Source organism: Miniopterus natalensis, chromosome 9 (genome assembly GCF_054644295.1).
Source record: "Miniopterus natalensis isolate mMinNat1 chromosome 9, mMinNat1.hap1, whole genome shotgun sequence".
Classification (NCBI taxonomy): domain Eukaryota; kingdom Metazoa; phylum Chordata; class Mammalia; order Chiroptera; family Miniopteridae; genus Miniopterus; species Miniopterus natalensis.
Genome location: NC_142089.1, coordinates 56,001,721 through 56,019,752, shown reverse-complemented (window position 1 = coordinate 56,019,752; position 18,032 = coordinate 56,001,721). Strand labels below are relative to the sequence as shown.

The following is an 18,032-nucleotide window of genomic DNA, read 5'->3' as shown; positions in this document are numbered from 1 at the left end:
CAGATACAGAAAACTAATGTGTCTTACTTGAATTAGGATACTCAGTCCCCAAAGTAGCTTCTCCTAGACTTGGAAATCAATGTTTTCTGTTTCACCTCTAACCTCCATGTCTCAGACACCGCAGTCTAAGCCAAAAGTGCCTGATTGCAAAAAAATGAAAATGAACCACCAACTTACACCATACACAAAAGTAAATTCAAAATGGATAAAAGACTTAAATGTAAGGCATGAAACCATAAAAATCCTAGAGGAAAACATAGGCAGTAAAATCTCAGACATCTCTCGAAGCAATGTTTGCTGATATATCTCCTAGGGCAAGAGAAAACTAAGGAGAAAACAAACAAATGGGACTGCATCAAAAAAAAAAAAAAGCTTCTGCACAGCAAAGAAAACCATCAACAAAACGAAAAGGGAGCCCACTGTATGGGAGGACATATTTGCCAATGACACATTGGATAAAGGGTTAATATCCAAAATATATAAGGAACTCATACTACTTAACGAAAGGAACACAAACAATCCAATTAAAAAATGGGCAATGGACCTAAATAGACACTTCTCCAAAGAGGACATACAGATGGCTAAGAGACATGAAAAAATGTTCAGCATCGCTAATCATCAGAGATGCAAATTAAAACCACAATGAGGTATCACTTACACCTGTCAGAATGGCTGCCATCAACAAATCAAAGAATGACAACTGCTGGCGAGGGTGTGGAGAAAGGGAACCCTAGTACACTGCTGGTGGGAATGCAGACTGGGGCAGCCACTATGGGAAACACTATGGAGTTTCCTCAAAAGATTAAAAATTGACCTGTCATTTGACCCAGTGATCCCACTTCTAGGAATATATCCTAAGGAACCCCAAACACCAATTGCAAAGAACTTATGCACCCCTATGTTCATAGCAGCTCAATTTACAATAGCTAAGATCTGGAAACAGCCCAAGTGCCCATCAGTAGATGAGTGGATAAAAAAACTGTGGGACATTTACACCATGGAGTACTATGCGGCTGTAAAGAGGAAGGACCTTTTGGCCTTTGGCACAGCATGGAGGGGACTAGAGAGTATTATGCTAAGTGAAATGAGCCAGTCAGAGAAGGAAAAGTACCAAATGATCTCACTTACATGTGGAATATAATAAACAAAATAAACTGATGAACAAAGTGGGTCCAGTAACATAGAAGCTTGGAACAAACTGAGGGGTCTCAGAGGGAAGGCGGGGACGGGGGTGTGGGTGGGGAGAGATCTAAATAAATAAATAAATAAATAAATTTACAGGACAGTGTTAATAGAGGGATGGAAGGTTAAATAGGGTAAAAATCAAAAAGTTGTATAATAATTACTACCAAAATAGATAATATCCATTGAACACTATGTGAGAGACCTTGGTTTAAGTGATGTATGTGGATTTACTTAGTAAATCTTCAAAAATTGGTGCGCTTCTTACTGTCCTTTTCTTACAGATGCGGATGCCAATGGTCAGAGAGAAGCCTGATTTGAAGCAAGGCAACTTCGCTGTAGGGCAAGCACCTTCTCCCTCCATCCACTGTCTGACTCTCCCCGGGATTCCCTGCCTCTGCCATTGACACAAACTCTCAGGCGGGGCACAGATCTCTGGTTTTCACCTCAAATAAGCCAGCCTTTGCTGGCTCATCCAGTCCTTGTTTGACAGTGAGCTCAGCAAAGCCAGGTGTGGTATTTGGGTTACCCTATCACTTATGTCATCATCGTTTCCACTGTAGTCTTGATTCACCTGAACTTATAAAAAAAAAAAAAAAAAATAACGCGCCTGATACTCCCTTTTTCTGGCCCCAGGAAGATGTTTGCTAATCCCCATGTGAAGATTCTCCCCTGAAAGTTTTATTGGAGCAGGGCTCTTATTTAAGGTCTGCCCCAGATGTGAAGCCTACCTTGGAACAGGAAACTATGAGAAGGGAATTAAGAACAGCTTTACAGCTCCTGTACCACCAAGTGCACCTTCGGCCTAAAAATCCTGATGTATCAGGAGACACCTGTGGACTCCTGAGCCCGCACGTCTGTGGGTCTGAAGGCAGCAACACAAGCCTCTTGTGAATAGTGTATATATTTGGAGATGCTTCTATTGAAGTAGTTATTTTATAAATAAAAGCATTTCTAAGGGGGGAAATGGCAAGTCTAGGATATGGAAGTTATATGGAGCTTCCTGATGAACACATTTATCAGGCTGAATACCTCACTGAAGGAAGGTATTTTATCAGACTTGCTGTATCTGTCAGAGATTTTTCTGAAATGACCTTACTGTGTCTGTGGTTCCTTCCAGATCTATGGCTATGAGACACCAGAAGTTAATGAGGGACCGAGAACTTTCAACCTCCTCCTGCATTGCTGTGGCCCAACGAATGCCATCTGCTATGCAATCAACTCACCCACTGTACTAATTTGTTAATCTGAGGGGTGGTCTGCTCTCCAATTCACATTAGGGGCCCAGATTTGGGCCCTGATAACACATTTTAACTCTGGGTTTGAGTGTAACACCGTTTTCCACTATCTGCATATTGGAGATGACGGATATTCAATGACGGCTCTAAAAGGCACATGAAGCAGCATGGACATCAAATAGTGTGGGCCAGGGGCTTCTACAAGCCTCAGAAGTAGCCCCCAGCTTGCTTCTGCTCTGTGTGTTGGAATAACACTGAAGATTTTGTTTGAAAAGGAAGGTAAAAGTGAATGACCTACTCTAACTTCTTCATTTTATAGATGAAAAAACTGGGGTGAAATGTTCACATATTGCTAGTGAGGTTAAATACCTGTCCCAGGTCACACTACTACATATGAGCAAAATGAAGACTAGTGCCAGGCCTCTTGCTACCTCCACATGCTGATTTTCAAATGCTTTTAGTTTCAAGTGACAGCATGGATGTGGAGGTTCTCTGTAGATCAAGGACTTAAATAAGGAATGGTTCTTGCAGCTGTTGTCAGAGGGACACCCTTGTTATACTTCAGCCCACTTGCAATTCACAGCAACTGACCTTAGGCTGGATCTCAATCACTAATAAAAACTTAGTATTTTACATTATTCTAAAATCTTTGCATAGAACAAACAGCCATTCCTTTTTCTCCACTATGTAGACCCTGGAGATGCAAGATACAAGAGGTGCATAAGGCATGCCTGGCACTGATGCAATTAGACAGGATGGAGGTGTGTACAGAGGCCAAGGGGGTCAGAGAGGAGCCAACAGTTATTCTGCCCATGTGGAAAGAGCAGGGCACAAAGTGTAAAAAGCAAACAAAAAACCCTCTAACTTTTCACTTGACTCCCCAGCCTGGATTTCTGATGCACTCCCAGAGCACCTTGTCCTCTCCCTGGAGGAGTCTTGATCACACTAATGTCATTGTTAAGTGACTTATATGTACCCTACTGAACTGTGGGCTCTATGGAGCCTTGTGTGCACCAAGCACAATGCCTGGTGACCAGTAATAGAAGATCAATACATATTTATTGAATGACTAAACATCAGTGCTTGTGAAGCAATATATAATGAAGTGGAATACTCCTCCTTTGGACAAAGTAGCAATTACATTTTTCTTATACTTTTGATAGTATAAAACTTAACTTCTTTGAATCTTCTTTGAACAGAATGGAGAGCCCAACAATAAACCCACATATATATAGTAAATTAATCGACAGCACAGGAACCAGGAATATACAATGGGACAAGGATAGTCTCTTCAATAAATTGTGTTAGGAAAATTGGAAAACCGCATGCAGAAAAATAAGACTGCACCCCTATCTTCTACCACACAAAAATTAACTCGAAATATATTAAAGACTTAAACATAAGACCTGATACCATAAAACTCCTAGAAGAAATGCCTCAAATTATGGAGGTCTTAGAGCTTCTACTTAGTCATAATACTAGTAGAGAAAATTATGTAAGATTTTTGACACTTAGAAGTTACTTCAAAGCTTATGTCTATTAATATATGTATATATTTACATACATGTTTACACACACACACACACACACACACACACACACACACAAATACACACATATTTAAGGTTAATTTCTTAGACAAACATTAGACCTCAAAATATAGCTAGAGCTCGGCTGGCATGGCTTAGAGGTTGAGCATCGGCCTATGATCCAGGAGATCATGGTTTGATTCCTGGTCAGGGCTCAATCCCCAGTGGGGGGCGTGCAGGAGGCAGCTGATCAATGGCTCTCTCATCATTGATGTTTCTCTCTCTCTCCCCCTTCCTCTCTCTGAAATCAATCTATCTATCTATCATCTATCTATCTATCTATCTATCTATCTATCTATCTATCTATCTATCTATCTATCTATCTATCATCATCTATCTATCAAGTAAATTAAGATTATTTGCTCCTTTGGGGTTCTCATACTCACCTTCAATTTTTGGGAAGATCACCAGCACCTGTAAAAATTTTGTTGTATTTTAATCTATAATGCGGCATTCACCTAGTCAATATAAAATAACAATTTCCATTATGACCCCAGTATGTGTTACAGGAACAGCATGGATCATTTTACAGTTCTAAAATATTTCATTTGTAATTTCTGAATGACTATAAAGTAGCTAGAATTCTGTTTACATTTACCTATTTTCAGAAGGGTCAGGTCTTAAAATAAGTTAACCCCAAACAAGAAAAGAGTACATGTAATACAGTGCTTACATTTTGGCATCAATGATATTGTTCTTTATTTGTGAAGACATTGATACTCCCCCCTCCACCTTTCTATTCTCAGTGTCTAGCACACACAAGGCATTCCATTAATATCCATTGAATAAAAGATGCTACTGACCTTACAGGAGTAAGATGCAGTTTTCCCATTATTACCAGTGAAGAGAACAACTTGCTGTGAATCTTCATGATTTTGCCCTTCCCTAGGACAAACAGTACTTGCAAGAAGGCTAACTAGAGTTAAAGTCTTTGAGATCTTGAACATAGTAAAGCTAATGCATACTTTGACCAACAGGAAGTTTCAAAAAAGAAATAATACTTAAAACCAAAGTTACAAATTACAATCTATTTAAACTTTAATTTGTGCATCTGTGGTAATTTATGACTGCAAAACACTTTTTTCTTAGAATGACATAGTTAAAGGCACATTTCATTTGAATGCATAGTGTACCATTCTAAAATATCCCAATTTCCTCGCAAAGTGCTTAAGCAGTCACTTACACATACAGTAATAGCAAAATATATTTACACTCTATAGTTTAAAATTTTAAAATCTGACTAAAATATATATATATTTAAAACTACAGAAAAAATTAGTGCTTTCTTCAGCTTAATGGTGTGAATATACCCTGCCCTCTAATTTTTTTAGTGATTGGCTTCAATTAAAAAAAATTTCTGTACACTGTGTAGTTACAAAAATGCTATGTCAGTTTTTAATGCTAAAAGCCTATTTTAGACATTGCTTTTTATGCAGATCTGAGAACCAGAAAAGGTGAACAGACTGTACCTCAAAAGTATGTAGTGTTTTTTTAATGTTGTGTTAATACTGTTTAAATTAAAGCCAGACAATTAAGCTAAGATCCTCTATTGTCCTTTACCAAAGTTAACTGGCATTTAAAAATGACTTGAAACAACATACTGCTCCTTCTAGAAGATTATCCCTAAAGAATCTTGGGTAATAATCAATTTGAAAGGAATTATGAATTATCTCTGAACAATTTTAATTGTTTTCAGAGTACAACAAAAACATGCCAACATACTCTGTCAAGGCTGAAATACTTTAAATATTTTTAGCTCAACTCTCTACAAACAAATGTGCTTTCATGTTTCTCATATTTAAACTTGAACCATTTTTAAGACATGAGATCATTGTGATTAAATGGTTAATCTAGAATGTTTAGTTAACAACTTGCTATTCCTGAGGTATGATGACCTTAATATGCTAAGCACAGAATCAAAGATGTTATTATTGAATTAAGGAAAAACAATGAAGTCATGGACTAGAAGGGAAAAACAAATGAACAAATAAAAAAACCCAAAAAACTCCAGGCAAGTGGAAAAGTCATGGCTTACAAAAAGACTTTCCTATAAGAGCATTAAAAAAGCCACAAAAGGATCCTCTGAAGAGTTGTAAAAAGTACTTGATCAAATTATTTTTGAGACTTTTGAGGTACAGCTTTAGTGTTATAATAATTTTTATAAAATATAGACTGTTTTATCAAAAATATTTATACATTCTGTTACAATATATTGCTTTTGCCCTTAGTAACTGCCAATATAAAATCTGGATCCAGTGGCCTAAAATGTACAAATGCACTTAACAAATGCTGGAGTTTGAGGTGTCTGCTTGGCCACTGTACAAAAGTGATGAAGTGGTGAAATTAAATAATAAACCTACAACATAGAATACATTACAACTTGCACATATACATGTTCACAGCATGTATACAATGATAACCCCTATGTTTTAACAAAGATATAGTTCCCTTCTACAGTAGACACAAGAACAAGATGAACTAGGTTGATAAATGTAGACTGAATATCAAAAGAAGCAGTAATCAGTTCACTGATTTTGGAAGAAGCTACGACTGAACATACTGAGTGCCTAGACTTCGGGAATGCATACAGGTAACACAGTATCTTGGTTCAGGATAATCAGAAGCTCTCATTCTTAAATTTTTAAGTAAATGCTGATATTTAGTTGTTCCTGTTCATTTCATCATGGTTAAATAGACAAACAATTGTTTGGCAAGTAGCTCTGTTGGAAAGCTATGAGGTTCTGTTACATGGTTGGTAAAGATAAGGTGATAAAAATTTTCTCCTAATAAATATAAAAAATTTATAAAACAAAACATCAATTCATTTCATTTTAAAAAAAAAAAAAGCCTAAAAATGTGCACAAACTACCACTACTTTTTTTGATATTAGTTATTTCTTTAAAAAAATAAGAGCATTTGCCTTATTCAAACAGAATCATACTATATGTGAATAGTAATAGAGTCCCCAAGCCCTTTTTTCATTTTAAAAATACAGCTAAGTGAAGTTAACTGGTTCATTTTCCTTCCATTTAAGGCAGGCATATGGCCAAACTAGGGACTACAGAAGAGCACTTTTTTAAAAAAAGACTACTGATCCAAAAGTATTCATTTGTGATAGATTTTCATGGGCGATGTTCATTCAGCTTAAACTCCATGAAACTGTTTCCAGTGATCAGATTTACATTGAAAATACACCAAGAAGCTACTTTTCAAGAGGGTATTAGAAGTACTTTAAAACAAATCTTCATGTGTTTAAAAAAAACAGACTCAGAAGCTACTGGTGGCACAGAGAGCAAATGAAGAGTTGCTATTTGTAAGAGGTCATCTTGTAGCCAGTCTGCTGGGTTTCACAGTGTCTAGGGAATCAACACCAATCAGCAATGTAGTCGAAGTCTCTGAACATTTCTTGCTCTTCTTCTGAAAGTATCCTTGGTTCTCGAGGTGGAGTCAGAGTAGGTGCTTCTGAGGTAAATTCATCATCAAAGTTACTAACATCTTCCCGGCCTCTAATGGTAGGTACAAATGGCGGCTTTACTTTTTTGTCCATCAGAGCATTCCAATCAATTAGCTGGATTACAAAATATAAAATGACCAGTTTAGTTTCCTACTCCTAATTGCTATAGTTTCAAACAAAATTCTAAACTTTCATACTTACCCGGAAAAATGGGTGCTTTTTTACATCCTCTGCATCTTTCTCACCAGCTCCAAGGCGCCTCTCAGGATTTCTTCTTAATAGCTAACACAACATAAAGGTAAAAAGTTAAAATAAAACCAGCGGCTGCATTGATAAAAGAGTCTCATAACCTGCAAAGGCTTAGATTTTTTTTGGTATGTGTTTGTCTTAATCATGCATCTATGAACTAAAAAACAACTTCCAGAGTTCTATCTGGAAATGTCCTTCAATATAAAAAATTTAAGTAGTTTATAAACCATTAATTCTTACCCTTCTCATTATCGAAATGGATTCTGTAGATAAGAACCTTGGATACCTTACTTCATCATTTACAATACTGTCAAAAACCTCCTCTTCATCATCACCAGGAAAGGGAGACTAGAAGAAATATCTTTGAGTAAGTCAAAATAATTTTCAATACAGTAAAATCTTATCACCTATCCAAAGCACAATCGAGAACCAGGTGGTGAAAAAAACCCACAAAAAACCCCACCAAAACACCACACAAACAAGGGCAACAAGAAGCCACAGGACATACGTATCTACTGCCCGGAGGATACACCATATACTGTTACTGAAATCTTCCTTAAATTTATTTCAGACACCTGAACAAATGTGGTCAAATCATATAATTTTTCATTTTGTTCGATTCCATTTCATTTATTTATTAATTTATCTGGCCAGACAGTAAATATTTTAAGTGCCTACCAGAGAGTGAGAAATATTTAGATAATAAACACAGTGTTTAAGAAGTTCAATATTGTGGAAAGACAGAGGAAATGGGTAAGGTGAATACAGTATGTTACTATAGAAGAAATTACAGAGGTTGTGGAAAGAGATTAGATATTGGTATGCTTTGAATTTCACAGTCAATATTAAGTTAATAGTCACAAAACACAATCAGAAATTTTGCAGGCATAATGACCACACTAAGAAGCAGCTGTCAACAAAATTAAACTAAAAGGAACTAAAAAAAACCCACCTATTTCCAAGCATATTTAATGCTCTATACACAATAGGTGTTAGGGCATTTCAGTAAGCAGCAGTATTAAAATTATTACTCATAATGACAATAATGACTCTGAGTCTTCAAAAATAGTTGTTACATACAGGCAATTATTAGTACATTATAAATACTTATAAAACTTAAGTTCCACGTATGCAGGAGATATATTAAGTAGTTTGATGACATGCTTGGTTCTTTCAATCATCTTTCCTCTTTTCTTTCTCACCTATTTTATACTGCTTACCTCTCCAACAAGCATTTCATATATAAGTACACCAAGGCCCCACCAATCTACAGCCCTTGTATAAGATGTTTCTGTTAATACTTCCGGGGCGAGAAATTCAGGAGTGCCACAAAATGTGCTTGTTCTATCTCCATATCCCATTCCTGAAAAAGGTAAAATTTAAATATTTGTCAGCAAAGAGAAGATCCAGAATAAAAATCAGAAGATATCCTTAGGAAGCAAAATTAAAGTTGCACATTAGTGCATGGTGACTAAATGCAAGATTTACCAAAGACTTTTAAAGAAAATGATAAAGATGGGTATAGAGAAAACTGTACAAGAGCAACCTTATTATTTAATTAATGGGTAAAAATAAAACTTTCACACTTTATTTACTTATTTTCTCTTTCTTGTCATTACAAGTAATGCTGAGAAGTTACAACAAAAGGAACTAATTGTGAACTTCAATTTTTATCATTTTTTCAATTTGATCTTTTTTTGTAAGTTTATTTGCTTCATTATAAAAATAACATTAAGTATAGTTTGGAAAATATCAAAAAGTAAACCCTTGGAAAATCAAGAGTTCACCAAATGTGTTATATAATATGAGATATGGCATTAATATCTTTAGCTAATTACTTTTCAAGCATTTCTCATAATTTAATCAAATATACATTCTAAATATTGAAGAAAATGTCTCAATGTATTCTAAAGTGTTAAAAGCTCATAAGTGTCTTCTTATGAAAGAATGTGAGAGAAAAGACCTCAATTCTAAATATAAAAATGTATGCATTTATAATGACTGAAATCTCAAATAAATTTGCAAGTATATAGACCAAGACTTGAAGGGCATAGTTAAATATATTAGCACACTACGGTGGGAGAATTTTTTGTGTGTGCAAAATTTCTTTAACATTGGTCATACTGCTTTTTTCAAAAAATTATTATTTGTAAAAAGAGCTGATATAACATCCATATAAGTTCTACACAATCCTTTTAAATGCCTTGGCCAAGATTAGGAAAATGTTAACAAACATGGAAACAGAACTAATTTCTTGATTTTTATTAAGTGTCCTGATCACACAACTAGAGCATATTACAGATGTCATACTTTTAGCATAAAACTACTCTAATTTTTTCCCTTAGTTTTTAAATGGTAATGTTATAAAATCTGTGACATTGTAATGTAATGCATATATATCATGTCACTTATAGTAATATATTATATTTCATTCATTCTGATAAATTTAAAGGAAGTTGAAAGTAGGCCCAATTATCTAAGACTTCAAATTGGTAAAACTCTATGTAAGCAGTTAACATTAGGCTCTGGAGTCATAAAGATCTGGGCTTAAACGCTAGCTTTGCCGTTTGTTAGCCATGAGAGCATGGGGAAGTTGTCTTACCTCAAAGCCTGGTTTCCTCATCTGTATTACCTACCTTCCTAAGGTTGATATAATTTAACTGGATATGAAGCACATGAAGCAAAGTGCTTGGCACACAATAAGTACTCAAAAATTGCTAGCTATTATTATGATGATATACTACACATATTTTTATGATAATGAAGAAATACACACTTAATTAGTTTGGTTATTGAATACATATTTTCTGAGTACCTATTATATTCTAGGCATCCATGCCAAGTGGTGGGAACATAAAAATGAGAGTAAGACACAATTCTTGTCTTTAAGTTTACAGGAAACTGGAGGAAAATAAATATATGTTGATAATTTTATAATGATATGGTAAAAGAAAGATATTTTAGAAACACTTAAAAGAAGGACTCTTAAAGCTGACTTAAGTGTTGGAATAGGAGGAGAGGAGTCTCAGATAACTTATATGAAGAGGTGACACCTGAGCTGAGTCTGAAGCATGAGCAGACATTAGTTAGCACAGGGAGTTGGGATGGGAGACAATGGTAGAGAGATAGACCGACTGTAAGGTGCTGAAGCAGAAAGTACTAGACAGACGGCAGCAAGAGATCTGGCTGGAGAGGGTGGCAAGCAGATCAGGAAGGGCACTGCATATCACATTTTAGCCACTGAAGGACTTTTAGCAGGGGTGTGCCATGGTTAAATTTGTATTTATGTGCACCCTTTTAGCATATTGGCAATTACATGGCTGATTGATTTTAGGGAGAAAAAGACGACACAGGAAAGATTAAGAGGCTATTAAAGTAGTCTTGTCAAAACAAAATGATGGTTGGCAGTATTAGAGGGGAAATAAAACATTTAAGATATATTAAGGAGGTAGATATCAGCACAATTTGATGATTTACAGGATGTGGAGAGTAGAGGACCGAGTCCAGGATAATTCCAAATTTTCAAAGTGGGAGACTGAGAGGACTGTGGCACCATCAACTATGAACTAGACTATCTGAGGAAAGAAACTTTTTGCTTGTATAGCCATTTGAGATACCTATAGACTATTCAGGTAGAGCTGTCTAGTGGACAGCAGGATATATGTTAGTAAGGGAAAAAATAGATTTGGGAATCATTAATATATAGTTGCTAGTTAAAAACTAGCAGTGAAGAGCAGTGGGCTAAGAGCAGACTCTGAGGAACAAAAGCATTGAAATCAACAGTATCCAATTCAGAGAAGTCCAATAAAAGGAAAAACTTTTATTGAATTCAGTAATTAGGAGGTCAGTGTGTAACTAATGGGCATATACTTACAATGTTCATTCGTTCATTCATTCATTCATCTAACTATTAATTGAACATTCACAGAATACTTAAGACCCATCCATCCATCCATCCATCCATCCATCCATCCATCCATCCATCCATCCATCCATCCATCCAACTACTTATTAACTGAACATTCACTGAATACTTAAGATGTGCCAAGCACTATACTATGTTCTATGGCAACAATGCTGAATAAGAACTAGGAAGCTACCAATGTAGAGGGGCAGACAGATAATGCTCCTTACAATACAATGTATTAAATGTAAAGATAAGAATACCTACTTACTATACGTTAAGTAAGCACTGTGCCACATACTTATCTCCAATTTTCATAATACTCCTAAACAAGGAGGATTATATTTAATTTTATAACTGAGGAAACACTCAATGAGGTTAAAAGCAACTCCTCCAAAGATACAGAGCAAATAAGTGGCAGAACCAGGATTCAAACCCAAGACTTCCTGGTGCCTAAGTCTAAGCTCTGTGCACTTTCTTTTGCTGCCTCTGCTTCAAATTCCCCCAGTTTACTTATTTACTTTTGAATATACAGAAAGGAATCTTGAGATCTCTATATCTACCTACCTATCATCTATATTTGCCCCTATTTAAAAATGTTAAAAAGTTTTAAGAAGCTGGAGAGAAGTTATTAGGCCTATGTAATTTACTCTATATAGTCCCAGCAAAACTTTGGTGCTTAACCAATGTTTTTATAGAGTAGCGATAGAATTATTAATCATACAAAGAGAATCTTTGTTTTATGATTTCTGAAAACCTAACTTTATTCATAGTAATTCTTAATAATGTGATAATTAGGTTATCTGAATAATCTGTAATGTTTTAATAAAGAATAAATTAAAGTTAAAAATACATTCTACTTTCCATAGACAAACTTGAAAACTACCAAAGTATAAAGGAATAGTAATCTATTAAAAAAGAAACTTCAAAATGTTCAATTACCTTCTTTGCAAAGACCAAAATCAGCAATTTTCACAAAGCCCTCTGTATCTAGTAATAAGTTATCCAATTTCAAATCTCTGTTCAGGATAAAATAAATGCAAATGGAAAAAAAAAATCAATAAAATCAGTAGATAATGTAGTAAAAAAAATAATTTCACCAGGAGCCATACTTTCTCTTTACTAAAAACAAGTTTTTAAAGTTATGATTTGAGATTTAAATGCTATATTACAAACATTCATTTTTTCTTCCTTTTGAAAAGTTTATTACTCTACATATTTTCTGAATAATTTTCCTGTTACATAGAAAAGAATGTATTTAATAAAGAATGTTTTGTCTATTTAAACATATATTTTACAACATGAAAGGAGTTCCAGTATCTAATAGATTTTATTAATTGATTATTTGTGATAATCTGACTTGGATTAAGCTTGAAGTTTGCCTATACATCAGCTATAAAACAGAAATGTCTAACAGTATAAATAAGGTCCGGCGGGGCAGGTTTAACTTCCTGAGAGAATCCATAAGAATGGGAAAGCTACCTATCCATACTCATTGACTGCAAATTAAGCTGAAAATGTTTTATCTTGTGAGTAAAACAGAACCATGAGGAAGCCCTCACCTTGAAAATACTGTTAGGTATTTGTATAAACTGATGTTTATAGTCTCCTAATTCTGACTGGCTTTTCCATAATTTGATCTACAACAGCGATTTTCAACCAGTGTGCCGCAGAATTTTGAAACATGCAGTACCTGCCTATTTAGTCAGAGGCACTGACCTCTTTTCCCTTAGATTGTCAAATAAAAAAGTGGCAACAGCCAACACAACAATAGCCATCTGGTGTGAATGAATCCAAATTATACCTTTTTTTAATGGTCAGAAGGGCAAAAAATATATTTTTTTGGTGTGCCACAGAATTTTAGTGATTAGTTTATGTGTGCCATGAGATGAAAAAGGTTGAAAATCACTGCTCTAGAGCAATGCTATTCAAAGTGTGGCCCACAGACTAGCTGCTGGGCTATGAACTATTTATTATGGCTCTGCAATTTGATAAGGAACTTGCACCAGACATAAATTAGCTATGTCACCAAAGTACACCATTTAGTTGACAGCAAGACTTAATGAAGGCAGCAGGGTGATGTTTTACACTCTGGCACAAGCTGGTTATCTTATCATGGAAAAAATTTTAGTACTAGTTTATAGAAGTTTTCTGCAGTGGATCAGATGAATGTAAAATATCCACCAGGATAAATATTATTGCTGAACTGTGTTAGCAGAGGCCAACTCATATTTTGACTACTGTAATTACATAATGAGCAGAGGTTCAGGAACAAAGAGGCTCATCATATAATTACTGTGTTAATCATGTCTTTGAAAACTGGAATTTAACTTTTTGAGAGGTCACTTATCATATGAAAGAGAAAATTAAGCTGATTAAACACAAAATACCCTTCTTAATTACCTTTAATTCTAATTTACACTAAAGTAAGCCATTAGAAAGTATCAAAACTTTACTTACCTATAAACAATTTTGTGTTCATGTAAATACTGCAACCCAAGAACTACACATGCAGCATAAAATCTGTTTGAAGAATTAAATAAAGTTTAATAAATTCCACTGCTATTGAATCCTAGTTTATATTTTTATGCTTCAAAGCAGAATTCTACAGTAAACTAATTTCACAAATATTTATTTCATCCTTACCCTATGCCAGGCATACTAAGAAATGTGCTAAATATTAGGGGTAAAATAAAAAAATTAAAAAGAAAAGCCCTGAATAGTGTGGCTCAGTTGGAGGAGGACTGTCATCCTGTGCAACGAAAGGTCAAGTCACTGGTTTGATTCCAGGTCAGGGCACATACCAAGGTTTTGGGTTCAGTCCCTGGTCAGTCGGGGTGCATATGGGAGGCAACCAATAGATGTTTCTGTCTCACATCAATGTTTCTCTCTCTCCCTCTCCCTTCCTCTCAAAAAAAAAAAAAAAAAAAAAATCAATAAAAGTATATCTTAAAAAAAATAAAATAAATACAATCTCTACAATGGAGGCCATTAACTTTGCCTGATGGCTGCCACTGTAGTCCTTACGAGCAGACACATGACCTGGTTCTATAGAAGAAATTACAATATGCCATAAGGGCAGGACAATGTGAAGAAAACTTTCATAGGGGAAATACAAGGCATTCTCTTAAAAGAGAAAAAAATAGAGGTGTAAGAAGCATAACATGTCTATTTTATTTTACTGATTTCAGAGAGAGGGGGGAGAGGGAGAGAGAGATAGAAACATTAATAATGAGAGGGAGTCATTGATCGGCTGCCTCCTGCACGCCCGACTGGGGATGGAGCCCGCAACCCGGGCATGTGCCCGGCTGGGAATCAAACTGCGACCTCTGGGTTCATAGGTCGACTCTCAACCACTGAGCCATGCTGGTCGGGGCGAGGCATAACATGTTTGAAAGCAAAAATAAGTTTACTGTGGCTGAGGTAAAGAATGGAGAAGAAGTAATGGGAGAGGAGGCTGAAAAGCCTGGGGTCAAGTTGTGAAGGACCTTCAATGTCATGGTCTAGATATTGATATTTTTTTCTCTTAGTGATAGAGGATGTAACTACTTTAATCAGGGTAGGATGATCAGACTTAGAGAGATTTTTCTGATAGTAGTATGAAGGCTGGAGTAAAAGTAGGTAGATATCCAGAGGAAAAAAGAACAGAAAAGGCCATTAGGATAGTATAGACCGAAGATCACAAGAATCTCCATTGTAGTGCCAACAAAGAGAGGGTAAGAGATGGATTTAAGAGAAATTTTAAAACTAGCATGACAGGACTTAGTGTCTCATTAGCTGAAAAGGATGGGGGAGAAGAAAAAGCTTAAGATGACTCTCCAGGTTTCCCTCTTAGTGTAAAGAATAGGTAAAGAAATACAGAAGTAGCCAAAGTTTTGTTGGGAAAATGAGTTTGGCTTTAGATATGCTGAGTCTGAATTGCCTTGGGGCAGGTGAAGAGGTCTAAAATTGGATGAATGTGTTAAAAAAAAACTTTCCCCAGCTAGAATATTAACTCTTGAGGAACAGGACCATGTATGTCTTTTTCATTTTGTACACTGAATGCCTAGCATAATGCTTGATATGCGGTAGGCATACTGAATAAGGAGGTAGGTAGTAAATAAATGAGTGCATTTTAAAATGCAGCTCTGTCTTCAGTGTAGAAGAGCTTATTAGAAAACACTTAGGAGAATCAATTCTTAACTATACAAGCAATACATAGATGTTTTCTCTATCAAATACACTTAATAGCCTTGCCCTAAAGCACAGTATTTCATTTATCCATCTATCTTCTCACCCCAAGGCCACTATTACTCATAGAGATAACTAACGACTCTTGTCAGTTTGGTGAAAGTTCTTCAGAGTTTTAGAGTGCATTTAGATGCACATGTAGACAATACAGCTATGGTTTGTGTTTACTTATTTTTATGAAAATGGGACCACAATTTGGGAGAATTTTAAAATGCAAGTATTTAGAAATATTTATTTGGTAATATATTAGATTTAATATAATTAGTTATCAGAAATATAAAAGATTTAACTAAAGTCAATGAAAACAAATGTGATTCTAAAATGCTAAGGTAGTTATTTTTACACAGAAGTTTTTAGCAAACTTCTTTTGGCAGCAAAACAACATTATAATGATTATAAAAATACTTTGATTCCTCTTTTCTTTCATTCTTCGTTAAACAGATTGCCCTAATGATACTGAACTTCACAAATAACTGGGTAAATACTGTTTAAAATATGTATTTCAGTGAATGCTTACTATGTGTTGGGTACTGTGTTAGAAACTTTCATCAATCAGCTTATTTAATCTTAAAATAAAGCTTTTAAGACGAATTCCTTACAGAAGCAGAAAATGAAGCTCTCAGAGAGTAGTTTGTCTAAAGTCACATAGTTAGAAAACAGTAAAGCTAGGAATTGAACTGATTTTGATTCCACAGCCTCAATTAGTAAAAATTCACTGATTACCTACTATGTGCCAACCACCCTTCTAGCTATTCCACTAATACACAGAATAGAAATGGTCCTTGTTCCTGCCATTTACATATTATGTAAAATATAAATACATAAGGTGATTTCAGGTAGAAATGAAATGTTATGAAGAAATAAAATAGAATAGAGACACAACTTGGACGTTAGTGATGTAGTGGTACTTTGAATAGGATACTGAAAAGATGGCCTTCAAAGAAATAAAATCTGAGGTGAGATCTGAATAATTTGAGAGATGTACCTCAGAATTGAACTACTGCAATGTATCATTTTATTCTTGCATTTCACTGGGCTTATTTCATTTGTATATGAATTGTAGCATCAACAAAAATAAAAGTTCCTAAAGGAAGAACTGGATTTTATATAAACACACACACACACACACACGCGCGCGTGCGCACACACGACAAGAACAAAGAAATTCCCATGGTAGCCCAGGGCTAGGCATAGTCTAAATACTCTGCTTTTAATTTTTAAATATTCAGGAAATGAATTATTATTAGCCTTCTTCTACTTTCTGGCTTTTGCCTCCTTTTTGAAAGCTTCACTGTCTATCAGAACCCACCTCCATCTTCACCTGAACCTTGAAGGTGTGGCAGTATACTGCCATCTGCTCCACACGCCTCTAATGGTTACGATGAGAATCAAATGAAGGAGTGAAGGTGAAAATGCTACACAAATGTCAATTGTCAGGATATAAACAAGTATTGAAAATTCAAGAATAAACCCAATAAAGGTTTACTATTGGTTCAGGATATGTTTTGGGGGTAGAACTGATCAAACTTGCTAATAATTTGGATGTTCCACATGAGGGAAAAAGAGTAACAAGAATGACTTCCCATGTTTTGGCTTGCAAAATTGGTAGATGGTACTGACATTTAATAAGATGGACAACACTAGAAGAGCAGCAGGCCTGGGAGGTGGTGGGTAAGGTCAGGAGAAAAATGGCAAAAATCAATAGTTTGAGAAGTTAAATGAGAAATAATATTAGCCATACAGAGGAAAAAGTCAAGTTGGCCAGTGAATGTTATTAGAATTGCAAGAAGGAAGAGGTCAGGGCTAGAGATATAAATCTGGTGAGCCCAGGCTGGTGTGGCTCAGTTGGTTGGACTGTTGTCCCGTACACAGAAAGGCTGTGGGTTCAGTCCCCAGTTGGGGAGCATATGGTAGGCAATCATTTGATATTTCTCTCTCACACTGATGTTTCTCTCTCTCTCTCTAAACTCAATGAAAAATGTATCTTGGGGTGAGGATTAAAAAAACACAACTAAATTTGGTGAACATCAGCATGGAGAGTGAGTGTAGCTATTAAGAGCATTTTCCTAGGTTCAAATCTGCTCCTCCACTTAAGAGCAATAAACTGGGATAATAGGGGAAAATATATATATTTAATCTCAAGTGCATGCTATTATTTATTTTTTATGCATCTGAATAAGCAAAAC

At 35.4% G+C, this 18,032-nt stretch overlaps 1 protein-coding gene across 1 annotated transcript in view; it reads right to left on the bottom strand.

Annotated features, from left to right (window-relative positions):
* Window positions 1-5,029: 5,029 nt before the first annotated feature.
* Window positions 5,030-18,032, bottom strand: part of PKN2 (protein kinase N2) — a 111,091-nt gene continuing 98,088 nt past the window's right edge. Inside the window, exons 17-22 of the mRNA XM_087820567.1 lie at window positions 14,077-14,139; window positions 12,559-12,635; window positions 8,933-9,075; window positions 7,953-8,060; window positions 7,665-7,745; window positions 5,030-7,577 (exon numbers count right to left, since the gene is read on the bottom strand). Coding sequence (XP_087676693.1) covers window positions 7,374-7,577; window positions 7,665-7,745; window positions 7,953-8,060; window positions 8,933-9,075; window positions 12,559-12,635; window positions 14,077-14,139 — 676 coding nt within the window. The 3' untranslated portion in view covers window positions 5,030-7,373. The remainder of the gene's footprint in view (window positions 7,578-7,664; window positions 7,746-7,952; window positions 8,061-8,932; window positions 9,076-12,558; window positions 12,636-14,076; window positions 14,140-18,032) is intronic.